Here is a 20,808-nt window from a genome sequence, read left to right on the forward strand (position 1 = left end):
TGTCCGATCGTACTTTTATTGCATCTGTTATAATATTGACTTACAGTGGGAACCGTTGCACCCCACCCTTCTGTGAAACTGCACACCAGCTGACCGTACAGATCGCGAATGCATGCAGTCAAGTATGATCTCGAAAACAGGCTGTTTTCACAAAATGTTATTTCCTTCTTCCCTTCTGTCCCAGGCAAGGGTAGCTCCAGTATCTCCTCCGATGTGAGCTCCAGCACTGATCATACGGCCACCAAAGCTCCCAAGAATGTGGCTACCAGTGAAGGTAAACCATCTGGTCTTCATTATGAGCCAAAATGCCTGCTTAACTCCCATTCGCCCTTCCTTTCTGCCCTTTCTCTCTCTGTCTTTATGAAATGCTTAACATTTTGGAGCGAACTCATGTGCTCGTAGGATAACCTGGAAATTGAAAACAAACTTGACATTCCCATCAGAGCTAACTTGTGGGCCGTTTGTCTTGTGAGCGAGTGGAGAGGAAAAATCCCCAGGGCAGGTTAATATCTGGATATTAGTTGCAGGACCGCAGAGCGTGTGTGGCTGTTTTTCTTAGAGGCTCTCTTGAAATTAGGAAAACATAATCGAGATGTTTTTACATTACAGTGGTGTGGATTGCACCCTTTGCATCCCTGTGCTGTACTGTAAAAACAGCTAATAAAAAGACAGTAAATCTGTTAATCCATGTGTGAGTTTCGCTTGGTTTATGCATCATAGATTCTCATGTACTACAGGACCTCCCCCGCAGATATATTCCACATATCAGATTACTTCACTGTTGTTTTGTAACATGGTAGGACTAACGATTACGACGTTCCTTTTGTGCTCCTTTCCATTACGGCTAACTATTTGACCCGTGTTGTTATATTTATCAGTGCATGTTTAAACAAACTCGTTCATTTATTGGTTCCATAGCCTTTTTAGTTTCATTAGCGTAAATCTTGTCTGCAAAAAGCTTGTAAATATTTTTACTGTGTATTTGGCGTGGGATCTCCGTCTGCTGGGTGCTGAGAACTGAGCTCAACCATCACCTCGTCGCCAACCGCATACGCATGTTGACGAAACGTTTATGCAACGTGTTTGTTTTTGTCTCTGGACTACATAATGCTTTACACCACAACACACTCTACACAAGTATGTGAACACAGACACTTCTTACTGCTCAAGCTTGATTTCACACGTCGTTGCATTACAAAATGTGTCAGAGACTGACTGATAATGTAGTGCATAAACCATCTTCTTTTGCATTTGCATATCAACTACAAAGAAAATTGCTGAGCAAGTTACTGTCAACATGTTTATAGCTAGGGAAATTAGTTAAACTCTCAACATGTTTATAGCTAGTTAAAGTTAGTTCAATTGTCAACAAGTTTATAGTAGTCCAACTGTCTTTTTGTTTAAAGCTAGTTTAAGTTAATTGAGCTGTCGACATTTTTTAACTAGTTAAGGTAACTGTCAACACATTTATAGCTAGTGAAATTAGTTAAACTGTTGATTTTTTTTTATAGCTAATTCAGTTAATTGAACTGTTTACATGTTTATAGCTTGTTAAAGATAGTTAAACTGTGTTCTTGTTTAGCTAAAGTTAAACTGTCAAAATTTCTATAACTAGTTAAGTTAAACCTTTGACGTTTATAGCTAGTTAAAGTTAGTTTAACTGCCCTTTTGTTTAAAGCTAGTTAAAGTTAATTAAGCTTTCAATGTTTTCTAACTAGTTAATGTAGTTAAACTGTCAATATATTTATAGCTAGTGAAATTGGTTAAACTGTTGATATTTGTTTAGCTAATTACATTAATTGAACTTTTTACCTGTTTATAGCTAAAGTTAGTTCAGCTGTCAACAAGTTTATAGCTGGTTAAAGATAGTTAAACTATCTTTTTGTCTGTAGCTAAAGTTAAATAAACTGTCAACATTTTTTATAACTAGTTAAGTTAAACTTTTGACATGTTTATAGCTAGTTAAAGTTAGTTCAACTGTCAGCGAGTTTATAGATACATGTAGTTAAAGTTAGTTCAACGGTCGTTAAACTGTCAACATTTTCATAACTAGTTAAGTTAAACCTTTGACGTTTATAGCTAGTTAAAGTTAGTTTAACTGCCTTTTTGTTTAAAGCTAGTTAAAGTTAATTAAGCTGTCAATGTTTTCTAACTAGTTAATGTAGTTAAACTGTCAATATATTTATAGCTAGTGAAATTGGTTAAACTGTTGATATTTTTTTAGCTAATTACATTAATTGAACTTTTTACCTGTTTATAGCTAAAGTTAGTTCAGCTGTCAACAAGTTTATACCTGGTTAAAGATAGTTAAACTATCTTTTTGTCTGTAGCTAAAGTTAAATAAACTTTCAACATTTTTATAACTAGTTAAGTTAAACTTTTGACAAGTTTATAGCTAAAGTTCGTTCAACTGTCATTTTGTTTAAAGCTAGTTAAACTGTCTTCTTGTTTATAGCTAAAGTTAAATAAACTGTCAACATTTTTATAACTAGTTAAGTTAAACTTTTGACATGTTTATAGCTAGTTAAAGTTAGTTCAACTGTCAGCGAGTTTATAGATACATGTAGTTAAAGTTAGTTCAACGGTCTAGAGAAGTTAATAGCTAAAGTTAAGTAAACTGTTAACATTTTTTACTAGTTAAGGTAGTTAAACTGTCAACATGTTTGTTGCTAGTTAAATGAGATAAACTGTTTTTTATAGCTATTTAAGTTAATTAAACTGTTTACGTGTTTATAGCTAGTTAAAGTTAATCAAACTGTCTACATTTTTATAACTAGTTAAGTCAGTTAAACTTTCAACATGTTTATAGCTAGTACAATTAAACTGTCAACAAGACTATAAAGCAAGTAAAAGCTAGTTTAACTGTTTTCTTGCTTATAGTTTATATTTATTATTAAGTTAATTAAACTATTAAATTAGTTCAACTTTCGACATGTTTATAGCTAGTGAAATTAGTTAAACTGTTGTTAAGCTAGTTAAAATAATGCAAATGTCAATTTATTAAGAGTAAAGTTCAACTGTCAACAAAATGACAGTTAAAGTTAGTTATTCTGCCTTCATGTTTGTAGCTAAAGTTAGTTAAACAGTCTATGTTATCATTAGTTAAACTGTCAACATGTTTATAACTAGTAAAAGTTAATAAAACTATTGACATGTTAATAGCTAGTCAAGGTTCAATAAGCTAAAGTTAAATAGCTACCTTAATAATATCATGTAGGACTGTGTTTTAATAGCGCACACATTTGAAGGTAACTCTATCGCCCTCTTGAGTACTTTTTTATAGCTATTTAAGTTAATTAAACTGTTTACGTGTTTATAGCTAGTTAAAGTTAATCAAACTGTCTACATTTTTATAACTAGTTAAGTCAGTTAAACTTTCAACATGTTTATAGCTAGTACAATACCATCCTACCATCACTCATATAATTCTGGCCTCAAGGTCCATCATTTTTGGACCTTGTTGAATGTTAAAAGCATGATGTTCCTTACATGGTTGATTTTGAAAGACTGAGCGCTTCACAGATCCAGTGCTGTCGAGGTTTGGTAGCAAACACACATTTTGAACACCTGCAGCCTTCATCTGTTTTCCACAATCTCTGAGGCATCTGGTTATTCAGCTGGAAAGAGGAACAGTAGATAGACCACCCTCGCTCATCTGAACTTCAGGGTATATTTGAGAGTTTATTTCAAAGAACACCGTGATGCTAATAAAACCTCTTTGAACCTACAAAAGATAATGCTCAACGGAACATCTCAAATATCTTCCCATTATATGGAAAACATTTAAAAGTGGGACGATTTTCTAGTGGAGCACACTGCTTTGCCATCTTAAAAGGAGTCTCCTTTCTCTGTTTTCCAAGAGAAATACAACACATATTTCTCCGCTTATGAATAGCTAAATTTAGCTCCTTACAATTGGTCAATATCAGAGAGAATTTCACGAGGTGCTTAGCTAAAGTAGTAGTAAAGTCCACATTCCTTATTTGGGATGCGGTTCAAAATATACACTATAAGTTCAGGCCTGGCCTAGGAATGGTTGTCCCTGGATAGTTTTGTTTGGCTCCCTGTGTGTTTGAGGTGTGGTTTCTCTACAGATTGTTCAAGGACGAATAACAAATCATGAGAGCAGAGCTGTTAGCACAGGAGGATTATTAACCCACTTTGTGGTGCCACTTGGTCAGTTTTCTTCAGTGAGGAATTAAACATATTTTTCTACCTCTTTCAAAGAGTCGTATTGAAGTTTTCTTTATAAAGACTTAATGTAGTATGTAAACATACTGTAAATTTCAGAATTGAAAATTTCCTCCCTAGTCTGACCGGACCATTTATTGGAGATTTGGCTCAGTCGCAGTACTAATGGATGAATAGGCTATACTGCGATTCCTAATTTCCTATTTCTAATCTAACAATAGGAGTAAGATATATTAAAATGTCATCCAATTTTCTTATTTCACATGCCAAGAGTGCTTTACATGCAGGTACTAAAAATGAAAAGGTTTAATTTCAAGGGTCAGACCCTAGTAAAAAAAGTAATATATTTAAAATACATTTATTTCATACCAAGTATAGTTCAAATCTATTAACATATTTACTGAAATATCACTCAAGACTTGCTGTCATAAAAATTATAATTAAACTTTATTCGGAGTACTACTTGTGCACAATGCACATTTCTTAATATTAAGTCTAAAACATGTTTTAATGTCCCTATTGATGAGGATCGTAATGATCTTTGAATAATTTCAGTCTTTAATGCAAGATATTTAAAGTGTACCTGAAGTGTACTTGCAATAGTTCCACTTTAGCACACTCAAATATACTTCAGTATGTCTTTAGTTGGACTTCTGCACTACTTCCACACAATTAAAGTGCATTAAGCATATATATATATATATATATATATATATATATAGCCAATAGCAACACCTTAACAAACTTCAAGGTTTTCCAGCTGCTTCAAACTTCCAGGCTAGGCTTTCTCAAGCCAACCTAAAGTTTGTCTTGACAAACCTTTTTATCCAACTCTTGCACTATGGGAAATCACATCTGTGTATGTTGTGGCGGCAATTCACCATATTTTTGGGTGTGGTAATTTTAGTAAAAGAACTTGCTTTTCTGGGTTCTACTACAAACATAATAAATATACATCCTATGATTGCATTATATTTAAACATGATCCCATGTTAGTACAGGGTCTAAAATCAACACTCGCACACACAAAAATGTCAAACATGAAAAAATGTGAATTAAAATAAAATGGAGTATGTGGCCATAATTAGTTAAGTAAATAAAATGGAGCAACTGACCCTAAATTTTAAGGAATCACAATGTAAAAACGGTAATCTAATCTTCACCGATCAAAGAAAGAGATACAAATAAATAAAAGGTTTCTCATCTCTTGGCAAATTTTCCCTCACAATTATTGCCACTACTAAAAACAGCAAATAATTCATTTTAAAACGGATTAATATACATATATGTTAATGCAATTATACCAAATACAGTTTCATGTCTGCAAATGGATAATAATGCCCAGCTGAGCTTAACAGGGAACATATTGTGCTCTTAGCATGAACACTTTCTTCTCTGTTTATCACTGAACACTGACTGGCTTTCCAAAGTGTGGGAAAGTCTCGAACCCAAACCATTAAAATGCTGAGAATGTCTTGTGCCAACCATCCTACCATCACTCATATAATTCTGGCCTCAAGGTCCATCATTTTTGGACCTTGTTGAATGTTAAAAGCATGATGTTCCTTACATGGTTGATTTTGAAAGACTGAGCGCTTCACAGATCCAGTGCTGTCGAGGTTTGGTAGCAAACACACATTTTGAACACCTGCAGCCTTCATCTGTTTTCCACAATCTCTGAGGCATCTGGTTATTCAGCTGGAAAGAGGAACAGGAGATAGACCACCCTCGCTCATCTGAACTTCAGGGGATATTTGAGAGTTTATTTCAAAGAACACCGTGATGCTAATAAAACCTCTTTGAGCCTACAAAAGATAATGCTCAACGGAACATCTCAAATATCTTCCCATTATATGGAAAACATTTAAAAGTGGGACGATTTTCTAGTGGAGCACACTGCTTTGCCATCTTAAAAGGAGTCTCCTTTCTCTGTTTTCCAAGAGAAATACAACACATATTTCTCCGCTTATGAATAGCTAAATTTAGCTCCTTACAATTGGTCAATATCAGAGAGAATTTCACGAGGTGCTTAGCTAAAGTAGTAGTAAAGTCCACATTCCTTATTTGGGATGCGGTTCAAAATATACACTATAAGTTCAGGCCTGGCCTAGGAATGGTTGTCCCTGGATAGTTTTCTTTGGCTCCCTGTGTGTTTGAGGTGTGGTTTCTCTACAGATTGTTCAAGGACGAATAACAAATCATGAGAGCAGAGCTGTTAGCACAGGAGGATTATTAACCCACTTTGTGGTGCCACTTGGTCAGTTTTCTTCAGTGAGGAATTAAACATATTTTTCTACCTCTTTCAAAGAGTCGTATTGAAGTTTTCTTTATAAAGACTTAATGTAGTATGTAAACATACTGTAAATTTCAGAATTGAAAATTTCCTCCCTAGTCTGACCGGACCATTTATTGGAGATTTGGCTCAGTCGCAGTACTAATGGATGAATAGGCTATACTGCGATTCCTAATTTCCTATTTCTAATCTAACAATAGGAGTAAGATATATTAAAATGTCATCCAATTTTCTTATTTCACATGCCAAGAGTGCTTTACATGCAGGTACTAAAAATGAAAAGGTTTAATTTCAAGGGTCAGACCCTAGTAAAAAAAGTAATATATTTAAAATACATTTATTTCATACCAAGTATAGTTCAAATCTATTAACATATTTACTGAAATATCACTCAAGACTTGCTGTCATAAAAATTATAATTAAACTTTATTCGGAGTACTACTTGTGCACAATGCACATTTCTTAATATTAAGTCTAAAACATGTTTTAATGTCCCTATTGATGAGGATCGTAATGATCTTTGAATAATTTCAGTCTTTAATGCAAGATATTTAAAGTGTACCTGAAGTGTACTTGCAATAGTGCCACTTTAGCACACTCAAATATACTTCAGTATGTCTTTAGTTGGACTTCTGCACTACTTCCACACAATTAAAGTGCATTAAGTACAAAATAAGTCGTTCGAATTTAGCAGACTTTAAGTATAGCAGTTTAGTATACCAAAAGTACAAGGTATTTTTATTAAGTACATAAATGTTTAAATGTAGTTGTAGTATACTTAGCATGAAATAAATGTATTTCAAACACATTTTAGTATTTTTATTTTTCACTGGGGGGGGCGGTTTAAATCTGAGAGAGTTAAAACTTTCAAACTTTGAAAACTGTGTCAAACTTTTTAAACTACTTCAAATTTAAAGCTTTTAAAACTAATTCAAATTTAACTTAACTCTTAAAGCTTTTTAAAACTGCTATCTCAAGTCAACATAGAGTTTGCCCTCACAAACCTTTTATTATATTATTATTACATAAAATATAGATATATATTACATAGATATATATTGAGTGGTCCAGTACATTTATAGTGTTCCGATTGTTTCCATTTGTTGATCATCGTATGGCATTCTAAGAGATTCAAATCGCTGTTACACACAGGGAGTAAAGTGTAAATCCTTCCATATATTGGAATTTCCTTAGAACAAGTTTATCTCAAATAAATGGGCTTTCCCTTCCTCAGACAAAAGCGTGGAAGTATTCCCAGCAGGACTCATCAGCTCCCTCCTCCTGTGCTGCTTCTGCAGTGATATGCAGACTCATGTTTCTATCTCTCTGTCCACGCTGTGAGGTCAGCGGAGGTGAAGTTTAACAGTCCGAGGTCTGCAGCTCAGTCTGTCTCTACTGTATTCAAGCTTTCTCTCTCCTCAAGGGCTCCTGTCATTAACAGTTGTTTGTAAACTTCCAGATTACTAACAGTCCCTCTTCATATTTTTCTCATCATACAGAATTGCACAATGTGCGAGGTGTCATTGTCAATCTTCTCTTGTGCAGATAATGGAAGCATGAGTGGAAATTTGTTATACTGGGCTTCAGAGACCTGCACTAAGGAGTAATGGGGTTTTAAGTGAAGCCAAGTGACAGTACTGATTACTGATGGCTAGTACTAAATAACAGCAGATTGGACAGTTCAGCCCAATTAAAACCCATTAATCAATTTCTCCCGATTCAGACCGACTGCATTGCCAAAGACCTTCGGCCTATTGCAGAAAGAGATATGTGGGAGAGTACGGCAGATTTATTTTGCTGTGGATTAAATGGTACAATACCACAGTCAAATGTCGTAACTTAGGTTTAAGTTACGACATTTGACTGTGGTATTGTACCATTTAATCCACAGCAAAATAAATGCAATGGCATGCAAGAGTGTGCGGTTTATGCAGATGCAGTTTGGTATAGGCTATCCATTTCTTTGTGACATTTCCTTCATATTTCATTGGGAACTGGCTACAGTGTTCTATGATGCAACCAATTATGGAATCTACCTTCCGATGGTTTATTGCTTATATTTCATATGCTAATGAATTATCTCTATGTCTTCAAAAACAGTTAATTGACCATTTTCTCCATCCAGACATAATTTTGATAAAAGCATATGTATTTGTTTCGTTTGCAGTATGATTGCAAATGTGATATTGCTTTAATATAACTAGGGTGACCATACGTCCTCTTTTCCCCAGACATGAAGGACGGCCACTGGTAGGAAGACTTTTAGCTGGGTTTATGATCAATCTGCATAACGTTGACTGTAAAATAGTTATTTTAGGTATTGAAATGACATATTTTGAGTTTTGATATTTGGGATATGGTCATTGCGCTACTAAGGGGGCTAATTTAACCCCCTGAAACCCAACAATAACCCAACCAAACTAAAATATGGTCACCCTAATATACCAGTTCAATAAACAAGTTAATATCGAGTAACTTACAATTTTGGACACAATACTCATCTTTCTCCATCAACAAAAATGGGTTTTAATGCATGATCAAATCAAGTGAATTATTGAACGACTCGCTCACAGAGACAGTTGCTGAATTTGGAACCACATACTTGCATACTACTCGTACCATTTTTGCCATTTCTTTATATGGCAGAAATAGTAAGAGTACAGTAGTATGCTAGTATGCGGTTCCGAATCATTTATTTTGTTCCTGAATGAATCAGTGGTTTGGAATGAATCAGTTGAGTCAATGATCACAGTCACTTGTCTCCACCTACTGGCGTAATGCTTAAAAAATATCTTGCACATACTCAAGATACCCTGCTAAAACTTGATACATCAAATGTAAAACAGGGCTTGAAGGTAATGTTTAGTCTGTAGCCTTACTAGCCTAACTTGTCTAATGTTTCTTGTTTAAATCTGATCAGTTTGCATGAAGAACAACAGTTATAACAAATATTTAATTATACTCTTTTTGATGTTATCTATAAATGTGTGCTAATATATTTGTACAGTAGTTGCATTTTTTTGTGGAACAGTTTTTATGTGTGCATTCTTAAGATCTGTTTCTGTCTAACTGACCCTAACAAACTCAACGTCATAACTCAAATTCTATGTTCGCTGAAGTTGATGGAAAACAGATATTGAGGTTTCAGTCATGTTTACACAAGACAGTGAAAGACCACTCAATTATGGCTTTTTTTGTAGAATCTGTATGTATTTTAGATTAAATGTGTTCATGTGCATGGATGAATGAGCCTGCCATGTGGGTAATTAATCTGGCATGAAAAACCATTCACTAGCGACTATCCTGAGCAGTGACATGAAAGGCAGTAGATGGGGGGACTTTTCCAAAAGTTTCTCATCCACACTGAAACATCAGAAAACGTTAAATTCACTTTACTGCACATGCTTAAAGCCTCAAAAAATCTCACTGAGATGATACAGACTGAACAGACATGATCCATTTTAATGCAATTCTTCTGACAGGATCATTTTATTTAGGAAAATAACTCCCCATTCACTGACGCGTCCTGATTGCACTCACTCACGATTGTATGTCCGATTGCAACGGCCATCATCATGTTTTGCCGCAAACAGTAATCGTGAGCAAATTTTCTGTTATCTTTGCAGGACTGTGATATGAAGAGTGCACAAAGTAACACATCTTTAGCAATAGTGTGAAAGTGAATAGCACATAACAGGCACAGTACTGGTATGAACATAGGTATGTATTGGTACAATATGTGTCACATGTCTAAACATGCGTCATCGTTTACAGCCTCCATTTTCACAGCGTTTTCAAATTGATCCACTTCAAAAATCTCCATTTTCCTTGACAAAAACGCCGTCTCTGTGTGGACGGAAGGCCAAAACTGAGAGAAAAAGATGCGTTTATTAGTGTGGACAAGGCCCTAGACTCATGACCAAGTTGTTTTCATTTCCCAGGGCAATGCTGACATGTGCAGAGGGTAAACCTAATTGCTTAATAACATGTTATTGGGTAGTGCAATCCACAATTTTTAAGAAATTTGTGATAATTCCCTGCTTTATTGCACCAAGCAATTTCGAACTTAAAAGGATACACACCCTTGTGTTGTTCCAGACCTGTATGACTTTCTTTCTTCTGCAGAACACAAAAGAAGATATTTTGAGGAACATCAGAGTTCAAACATCACTGGAACCCATTGACTTCCATTGTATGGATAAAAACACTGAGACTTGTTCTACAGAAGTAAGAAAGTCATACAGGTTTGGAACGAGTAAATGATGACAGAACGTTCATTTTTAAGTGAACCAATCTCCAGACAGCTGTCAAGTTTGTATTATGAATGCACTGGGCAATGAAAAGTAAAGGCTTAATTCAGTCAAAATTGTGGTTTTGGCTCTTGTGCACCTGGTTCAGTCAAGAATCGAACCTTATGTTCTCTGTTTCACCTAGACCTGTCTCGATCGAGTTAGAGTTGTGTTTGGGCTCTTCAAAGGAGGCACCCTGTTGGTATGAACTTCTCAATCATTAAAAACACAACTGTGAAAATATGTAACTCCTTACCCTCTGACTGAACCGTCACACGAGCAGGAGCTGGGTTTTGACGGAGCCAAGTTTTGGTAGAACTTCACGGGGCCTAACCCTTTCACAACGTACGATTCAACACCTCTCCGTAGAGGAACGCAGTTTTAACTGTGAGGTTCCTAAACAACAAACTTTTACGATGTGCTTGGGGATAATAGTTGATGGAATGTTGGAGCATGGTTTTCTCTCTGGTTAAACCCGAATCTACGGACCGAATCTGGACAGCATAGCATTACCTCATCAATCCCTCTCTTTCCAAATCAGAGGGCTTAGTCAGTCAGCCCTCCAGATGTCCATGACCACATTACAGCAGTTGCCACAATTTGCTTCTTGTCATAACTATATAGTGCAGGGGGCCTTCCCAGAACATCTTGCAACCCATTATGACTGTTTGTCTGTGATTTGTGTGATCTGCGAGCGTTTTACTGTGTCTGCTGTGCACATGTCGGGTAGATGTCATTAAGTTTCAATCTTTAATATTCCAGGCAAGTTGCTCAAGAACTTTTGATAGCCTATATTTCAAGGTGCTAAATGATATTGCAGTGCCATGATGGAAATCGGATGGAGTTTGAGGTGTTAAGCCAATGATTAGGTGTAAAACGGTCCAGATCTGCTGGACTGGGTCTTGACTGGTGAAATACTGCTTGGGAGGGATGTAAAACACAATAGTCTGGCTGTAGTGTTGCTTTTGCCCTTATATTTCTGCTGCATGTAAAGATCTATGAGCTGTGGAGAGCAGAATGGGACGGATCGAATGTCCTCGCAGAAGATTTTGTAGGCCTTGGAGAAGGTCCTTTGGGTATTTTTGTTTTTCTTGGTGAACTCTCCAGAAGGAGGACAAGCCGTGCTCGCACATGCTCAGTAAAGACCCATTCCCCTAGAGTCTCCTCTATTGAGGATGTGAAGGGAGATGTTGACTGTGTTTCAGCGAGGCCTTCATTGAAGACCTGGGCGGTGGGCAACTGCTTTTCCATGTTCTTGTCTCGACGTCCAATTATTAGCTCATACTTATGGAAGTCCTCAAATCATGCTACCTGTTAAGAGGAGATTTGGTGTTGTTTTAATAGCGAAATACAAAAATCTGAATGGCTGTTTAAAAACATGTAAATACTGTTTGACTTCCTTTTTTATTTGCAACAAGAAAGTTGTGCAGCACTGCTTTGTTTACTGGAGTAACTACGGTTGTAAAAAGGTGGAAAATTTCCAGTAAATTTCGGAAATATTCCAGAAATTTTGGAAAATTTCCAGGATTTTTTGGGAATATTCCAGGGATTTTTTTTAAAAGTTTCCGGAAATTTACCAGAAATTTTCCACCCCTTTGCAACCCTAGGAATAACTGGGGTAAACGCTGTAGTGATGTTTTTCTATCAGCGCCATCTACTGTCATATTCCAGAATGGAAAATTTCCAGGATTTTTTGGAATATTCCAGGGATTTTTTTTAAAAGTTTCCGGAAATTTACCAGAAATTTTCCACCCCTTTGCAACCCTAGGAATAACTGGGGTAAACGCTGTAGTGATGTTTTTCTATCAGCGCCATCTACTGTCAGAGAGTGAATTTGCATTTTCATTAAGTCCGTCTGCAGTTTTTGACTCACTGGCCTGAACAGATAGATCATACGTGAAAATTGAATTAAACTTTTGTGACTAACATTTGTGTTTGTGTGAACTGGCCTTTTCTTTCACAGTGGCAGTTTTTAGACAGGTAAGTGCTGATTATTTTTTATTGCATTTATATGCAAATTATTTATTTTGGATGTTCCTGCTTGTTATGAACCTACAACAAGTGGTATTAGCTTTCTTTGAGGCACTTACAATGGAAATTGGTGGGGCCAAAAATTTAAAGCTTATCACTTTTAATAAATGTTAAAAGAGACTGTCCTCCTCCTATAGGTCATTTGTGCAAGCAGCTTATTATTATGACCTACAGCTATATTTTAAAGTTAAGCGCCCTCTAGCTAGCGTAAAAATAATGACAGTGTTGCGTGTGTTGAAATGAGGTATGACTGTTGTTACCAATGAAAATGCAGGTTCATTTAAATGCAGTGTGTGGACTTTTTTACCCACCATTTTCCTATTTCCAATTCGCAACATTTATGCATTAGGCAGACGCTTTGGCAAACAATTTACAGTGGGTTCCCTAGTATCGAACCCATGATTGTTGTGCTGCTATAATGCAATGCTCTACCAATCAAGCTACACAAATCCCCAACTATAATGCTGATAAAAGTGCACAATGCATTAATAAGAAAGTTTCTGTGGCATGTCCTGCTGTCGGTAGGGGCACTAATTTAGTAAACGATCCTATAGGTTGTATTTCAGGGAAGTGACAAACGACTTATATGGTCATATGGGTTGGAGGACATGTTGTAATAGCACTTACATTAAACATATACTTGACCTGTAAAGCAGTTTAAATAATAAATTTTTGCAGGCATTTTGAGTTGTAGAGTTTTAGGCGACAAAGAAACTACATATAACTTTAAGCAGAGTAAGTGATGTTTTCACACTAAAATCATCTTAACACATTGTTTACGTCTTTTGGCTATACTATTGAAACAGTGAATATTTTAATGTTTAAAAACGAACCCCATTCACTTCACTTCACTAGATTTTTTTTTGTAATCGACATTTTGCCAGAAGTGCTATTGACTAAGTTCAACTTGTACCGAACCCGGGAATATTCCTTTAATGAGTTAATTTACTGTAGAAACGATTTTAAATCAGTGCTACACCTACCATTCATGTCCCAGACAATGTACTTGCCTCATTTTGAATAAGTGGCGTGTCTTTGCCAATGTCAATTGAGGACAGAATAGTAGAGCGTTTCTCACACTCTACCAACAGCTTTCATTTGGCAGCACTGCACATGTGGAAAGATCTGATGGAAAGGAACTCATCAGAAAAGCACTTGAAGGCGCTGCTGATGTGGATCGTGTGCATTAAGCTACTGGCAGTGAAACACCGGCTGCCCTTCACACACTTGAGTCATCTTGGCTCGAGAGCTTTAACTCATCACCAGACTCCCTGAAGAATAACTTAACAGATATTTTACTGCTGCCTGGACATTGGGAAAATTAGTTTTGTAGAGCCAAATTTATCCTCCCCCACTCTCTCTCCTTCATCATCTGCATTTTTTAATAATTACCACTGACTTGTTCTATTCCCTGCTCTATCATTCAGTTCTGCCGTCCTGTATTTCCTCACAGCGTGTGCAGGTGATATGTTTCGCAGAGAGTGTATCCAGTGCTGTTTGCACAGGCTAGAATCACTATTATTATTGGTCATATTTAAGGTTAGAGGTCTGTTATGAACCCTAACCTTAGGTATTAAACCTCAACTTAATCTGCCCACACTGTTTGTGATACTGACATGATTGATAGGAGAAGTCTTTGGTTGCTTTTCTAAGCAGTCAGACCAGTAGTTTTCGCCTGGAGGACAATAAAAAGGCTTTAAAAAATCAATAGACGTCTTGTCTAGAGATCAGGAGCAGGATTTACAAAAATCTTCGTAGGAAAGAAGTGAATTCGTTTCTTAAGATAAATTCTAAGAAGCTTGTAAGAATGTTTGTAAGAGTGCAATTTTGAAAAATATATAATCTTAAGAACATCTTTATTTATTAATTAATTTACTATTATTATTTGTTTCAAACATTTTTAATCTGCCTTTTATTCTTTAACACTTGTGCTGTGCTGAGAATTCTCAAAAATTACTGGTCTTTTAAAATTGCTTGTAAATCTCTTGTTATGATATTATTACCATATATTGGATTCCATCTTTTTATCAACTTGTGTTCTTTCGGTTACCATTGGTTTTGTGTTTCTTTTTGGAGCAGACTGATCGTAGGCCTCATCGATCTGAGCTTACGCACTTCAGTTTTTAAGTGAAAAAACATTATTTGTGGATAATTTTGGCAATCTTCACTCAAAAACTGAGGCCTATGATTAACCTGCTTCAAAAAGAAACACAAAACCTGTACAAATTGAAAGAAAACAAATTGATAAAAAGATCGAATCCAAGATTTGGTAGTAAAATAGCATAATGAGAGGTTTACAGGCAATTCTTTGTAGAACAGTCATTTTTGACCGGGAACACCGCAAGTGTTATAAAGTGGGGGAAATCCTTAAAAAAAGTACAAAAAACTCGTTATACTCTGTGTGAGCAAAGTTAGTAAGTTTTAGTCCAATGGGATAACATTAAATAGCATTTTTGGGGAAAAGAAAATCCTTTCCAGATCAAATTGACATGTAGCACATTTGGCTCCAGATTATCATTGAGACTTGGGATGGACTAATTAAACTTGGGCCAATAATCAACCAGAACACCGTAACAACTGCATAGAAATGTGTTGAAACATTCAGAGCCACCTTATCCCATTACTGTTCAATTGATGTTCCATTCAAGATCATGCAAGTGCAATGATGTTCGTTATCTTCAGCACTGAAGGCACGTGTCAATGATTAGCTAATGAATGATCATTCTTTTGAACTTTTTGATCGGTCCTGTTTTGTCCATCACTGGGGAATATCTTCAGCCAAAAGGCCTCGCTGTGGTTTCCCACTTGAAATGCGCGAGCTTTGCTCTGTCCAAGTTGAAGACCAGATGGTTAACCTGTTTCTCTGATATCTCATGCCTGTGGATTCCTCCACCATATGCAGACTTTGGCAGTTCACATCAAGGCCAGTCAGCTGGAAGAGATACGAGTCTAATTATACATTCAAAAACAGCTTGGAAAAAGTGGAGAAATTGGCCAAGTATGAAACATCAGATAGCATTGTACCAGGTTACTTCCCATAATGTTTTACTGTGCTAAATATATAACACTTTTTCCAGGCCTGAAAGATGTTTTGTCTGTTTCTCTGTGTTTTGTCTAGTGTGTGTGTATTTGTTTTAGGTCTAAGTTTAGTCTACGGTTGGCAATTGGAATTGAACAGATAGTCCGGCTTTGATTACGATTCCAAATCCAACACTGTGAGTAAAGTTGATCTTAGTTTCTGGCCTCTAGGCTTTGGATCAAACAGGAGAAAGAATGTGAGGCCAGCCACAATTCAATTGAAATTCATTTGGAAAAATGGACGTTATTAACTCTGCCTGCTTGGCTTTATATGGAACATTCTTTTGATCAGTGACACATGTAATTACAGCTTATTAACTGCTTATTTGCTATCAACAGCTAGCAGTGGGTCTTGTTTTCAGAGGCTTGTATTCATTAAGAATTGTAAGAAATCCCAGCAGGCACACAACGTTGATATTTGGTTAAATTTTGGTTGCAACGTTGGGTGACCAAAATTCAATGTAAATTCAACGTCTAATGTCAATGTTAAATTGATGTCCAATACTGACGTCAGCTGACGTTGATATTTTGTTGTTTTTAGGTTGTGCAACCAAAATCCAATGTTAAGTCAACGTTAAATTGACGTCAACCCGATTTTCATTTTCAACCAAAATGCAACGTCATGCCCAACGTCAACCTGACTTTACATAGACGTCCGGTGCCTGCTGGGATGTTGCAAAACTATTAATTTCTTAGTTCCAGTGTAGCTTGAGTCTCCTGCCAGTTTTGAGAGTTAAATGCACTAATAAGCAGTTCTCTGTTGTTCATACTGTATGTAGTGATGAAAAGGCTGATTCATTCTAGCAAATCAGTTCTTTTAGATGATTCGTGTAAATGAACTGATACAAAAATAATTCATCTGCATGCAAAAGTCAATGCACTGCACTTTATTTCTTATTTGCATCTTATTTTTATGGCAAAATATTTAGTTAAATGCTTAGTTTATTACTGTTTTGTCACCTTAATGGTCTTTTCTCTCATCTGAAGCATTAGAATTAATGACTCATTCTAGTGAAAGAATTAGTTTGGATGCACTGAATTGTCTTGAAGTCTCTAGGCTGCATTTTATGTCAAAATATTTAGTTAAACGGTCTGTTTATTACTGTTTTCCATTCAAATATGTTCAGTATACTGGAGTAATATATACAATAAGGTTAGTTATATAAATTATTATAGTTTGTATTAGTTGTATTTACCAAATTATTAATTTAGTTGTGTACATATACCATGTTTTATTAGTTTATTCATAAAATTAAAATAAATAAAAAGCAATTATTTTATTAATAATTGTTTTTACTGTAATGCTGCCGTATTCTATATTGCAAATTTTGCATGTCAAGCAGACCAGTGTAGTTATTGTTAACTAAAACTTTTTTATTTATTGAAATAAAGCTGATGTTAAGTAAAATATAAATGTTAAATGAAAACCTAAACCCAAAAAAAAATAAAAAATTAAATGCTGCCTCTGAATCTAAATAAAAAATAAAAAAGGTTTATGTTGAAGTGCATTACTACAATTACTAAAACTGAAATAAATATAAATCAAAGATAAATATAAATATTAAAAAAAAGAAAATGACAAAAGCAAAAATACTCAAATGTGAAAATGATCATGAATACTGAAAATATAAAGATCTAGCTATTCCAATACCAAAATAATACTGGAACATACTGTTAATACACTCTCAGAAAAAAGGTACAAAGTCTGTTCAAAAGGTGCTAAATATATGTACCTTTAAGGTACTAATATACAGCCTTTAGGAATAAATTAGGTACAAAAGTGTAGAAAAGGTAGGCTTTTGTACCTTTATTTTATAAGAATGTATTTCATAAGGAGTTCCCTCTAAATAGGCAACTTTAAAGATCAAATAGTCAAGTAAACTTTCAAACATATATAAAGAAGTGTGATTTAAAACTCATTGTGGCATGTTTCTGTGACAGACGTGTGTTGAATTTCCTAAATGACCCGCAGCGTAAGAGCACTGGAACGCTGTGCATTCTGTCTTACGCTGGTTTTCAAGAGAGCGGTTCATTTAGCATCAGTGCTCCACGGTCTTCCCGGATAAGCTTGGGGTCAATACATCGCCTAAACAAAGGACACATCCATAAAAACTGGATTCTAGCCAAAGTCTGCTCCATTATTTATGGAGTGCTTGAATAAACACATGGGCTTGTGGGACCGATGGTCATCATCATGGTTTTTTGTACAGGAATCCCACGTATGAAAGCCGGTGCTCTGCAGTGAGCTGAGTAGAGTCAGTCTTTGAGTGGTTGGTTGGGATATTTGATGGGCAGTTTGGTAATGACCCATTACACCACAGCGGGAACCAAAGCTCCCGGGACTCGTTCCAGCTGTGTGCACCAAATCCATAGATACTGACGGTATTGCACGCTATGTGTCCCTAGGGAACCACAATATGATTGGACCACCCAGAACCGCCGGTTCGTTTGCAGAGAAAAGCAGGGGATCTAGCAGCGAATTCCCTCGGTGCCGTTCTCGAATCCTTCATCTTTCACGGTGTTTTCCTCTTTAAGCCTGAAGCTGATTGAATCTGTGAGCTGCTGCCGGTTGTGGCCGCTCAGAAAGCCTGTACTGAAGGTCACAGGAGAAGTAATTCAGAGCCCCTTCTGTAAAATCTGTCAACTTGTCCTGCAGTGGATTTTTAGTGCCTTTGGACAGCCAGCAGTTGCACAACCAAAACAGGCCCTGGTTTAATATATTGATATTATGCAAACAGCTCGAGCGGAGTGTATTTATAGAGCAAAAGTGGGAGCCGTTCCACAAATACCACAGTTGTCACAGACGCAGTACTGGAATAATAATCATAAGAAATGAATGCATCAGCATCATTGTGCCAGCTGTTACAGTTTCCACTTATTGTGACTTTCCAAAAGAAACATGTTAACATGAACTAATCGATGAGACATTGGAATAGATTATGACAGACATCATCATGTTAAAACAGACGCTATATTAGGACTTTTCAGGTGGAGTGTGTGCTGCATTCTCAGTATATGTCACAGGAGGCGCTGTAGTCAGCTTTAGTCTGTATTGTCTCTATGGTCAGCAGAAACCACTGATCTCTGATGTAACTGATGTCCAACCTCCATGAGTCTGATCTAAAAGTGGAAGAGAACATGTCTAGTAAATTATGTCATTGCTCTTCACTCAAATATTGTATGCCTTTTTTTAGTTACTTGTGTTAGTATCTACTTTAATGGCAACCTATTCATTACCATTAAAGTGAAATTACTGAACTTACACATAGGACCCTGAGAAAAATGCTAATTTTAGAAGAAAATTTCAAATGGCACTTAGAGGCTTTTGCATCTGAATTCTTCATATATATATATATATGCAGCAACATAAAGGCACTGGAAGGCACGGTACGTTTGTTTTGTGAGTGTTAACGTCTCAATGTCATAAAACGGGGGGAAAAAGAGGACAAAGCAGTGTGTAGCTGCTACTGCCACACAAAATCATGTCGGAGGAGATGACAGACGAAAGCGAGATACTCCATTCAGTTTGCTTGCCAGAGTCAAGAAAGGCAAGGTGTTAGACAACCGGTCAGTTCAAGTTTTCAAGTTTTTTTTTTTTTTTTTTGCATGCTTTAAGAAGTGAGTTTTTTTTTTTTTGCACACTTTTGTAAATTTATGGTTACAAACTCTATCTACCCCTCCCCACACTCATATTTTCAGTTTGATTTACTGGCCAAAACACGAGAAAACACAAATTAAAGTTAAAGTTGAATTTGGCACTTTGGAAGAATCTATTCAATTTTGTAGATATCCCAATGATGTGAATTCTTTTGGCCATGATAGTCGTGTACAGTGTTGGGAGTAACGCATTACAAAAGTAATAATATTACAGTAGTATATTACTTTTTGCTGTAACGCAGTAATATAACGCATTACTAATCAAATTTGGGGACTTGCCCAACACGACTCGTGTAGTGAAAAGGTGATGTCGTCGCAGCCCTAATTCTGACCACGAAACTCCTATTTGGCCAGGAAACGTCATATGACATAAAGTGAGCAAGCATAGTACTTTTTGCTTTTGATGTGGCATTTAGGGGTGAAATAGATTGGAAATCAATTCTACTGCGTTTGTGTACAGAAAACACAAAAAAATCACCATACTATGCTTCTGGCCTATGTGGCCTCATTGGACTGGCAGAGAGTCAAGTCAAGTCAAGTCACCTTTATTTATATTGCGCTTTGAACAATACGGATTGTGTCAAAGCAACTGAACAGCATTAATTAGGAAAATAGTGTGTCAATAATGCAAAATGACAATAGTAAACACTCAATTTTCAGTTAAAGGCAGTTCATCATTGAATTCAGTGATGTCATCATCCAGCTCAGTTCAGTTTAAATCGTGTCTGTGCAAGTCGACGATATCACTGGATATTAAGTGTCCCCAACTAAGCAAGCCAGAGGAACCAAAACTCCATCGGTGACAGAATGGAGAAAAAACCTTGGGAGAAACCAGGCTCAGTCGGGGGGCCAGTTCTCCTCAGACCAGACGAAACCAGCCGTTCAATTTCAGGCTGCAGCAAAGTCAGATTGTGCAGAGGACTCAACGCTTTAAACGAGAGGAACGCTTTAAACTGGACGAGGCATAATGGATCGAGTCTGATTTGAACCCAGTTTGTTTTCATTTGTCTTGGATCAGTCTCGTAATGGTGTGGAACGTGGCCCCGGCTGAGTGTGTGTCTCTGTGAGGGTCTGGAGGGCTTTCGTGTAGCTGTCTTCTGTCAGGCCGAAGACATTTAGCTCCCTCGAGAGTGAGGAGTCTGTGTATGTCATCATGACCCGGCTCAGGTCAAGTCTGGAATACAAATCTCCTCCACTTACTGCACTTGCAAATACACACACACATGCAAAAATGGGCTTTGCGTGTCATTCATTCTCACATGAGGAAGA

The 20,808-nt window shown here is 36.4% G+C and overlaps 1 protein-coding gene across 1 annotated transcript in view; it reads left to right on the forward strand.

The window, feature by feature from the left end:
• Positions 1 to 20,808, forward strand: part of LOC107714010 (F-box/LRR-repeat protein 7-like) — a 38,463-nt gene that overhangs the window by 8,196 nt on the left and 9,459 nt on the right. The window contains exon 2 of the mRNA XM_016519702.1: positions 185 to 274. Coding sequence (XP_016375188.1) covers positions 185 to 274 — 90 coding nt within the window. The remainder of the gene's footprint in view (positions 1 to 184; positions 275 to 20,808) is intronic.

Source organism: Sinocyclocheilus rhinocerous, unplaced genomic scaffold (genome assembly GCF_001515625.1).
Source record: "Sinocyclocheilus rhinocerous isolate Xijiao unplaced genomic scaffold, SAMN03320098_v1.1 scaffold642, whole genome shotgun sequence".
Taxonomy (NCBI): domain Eukaryota; kingdom Metazoa; phylum Chordata; class Actinopteri; order Cypriniformes; family Cyprinidae; genus Sinocyclocheilus; species Sinocyclocheilus rhinocerous.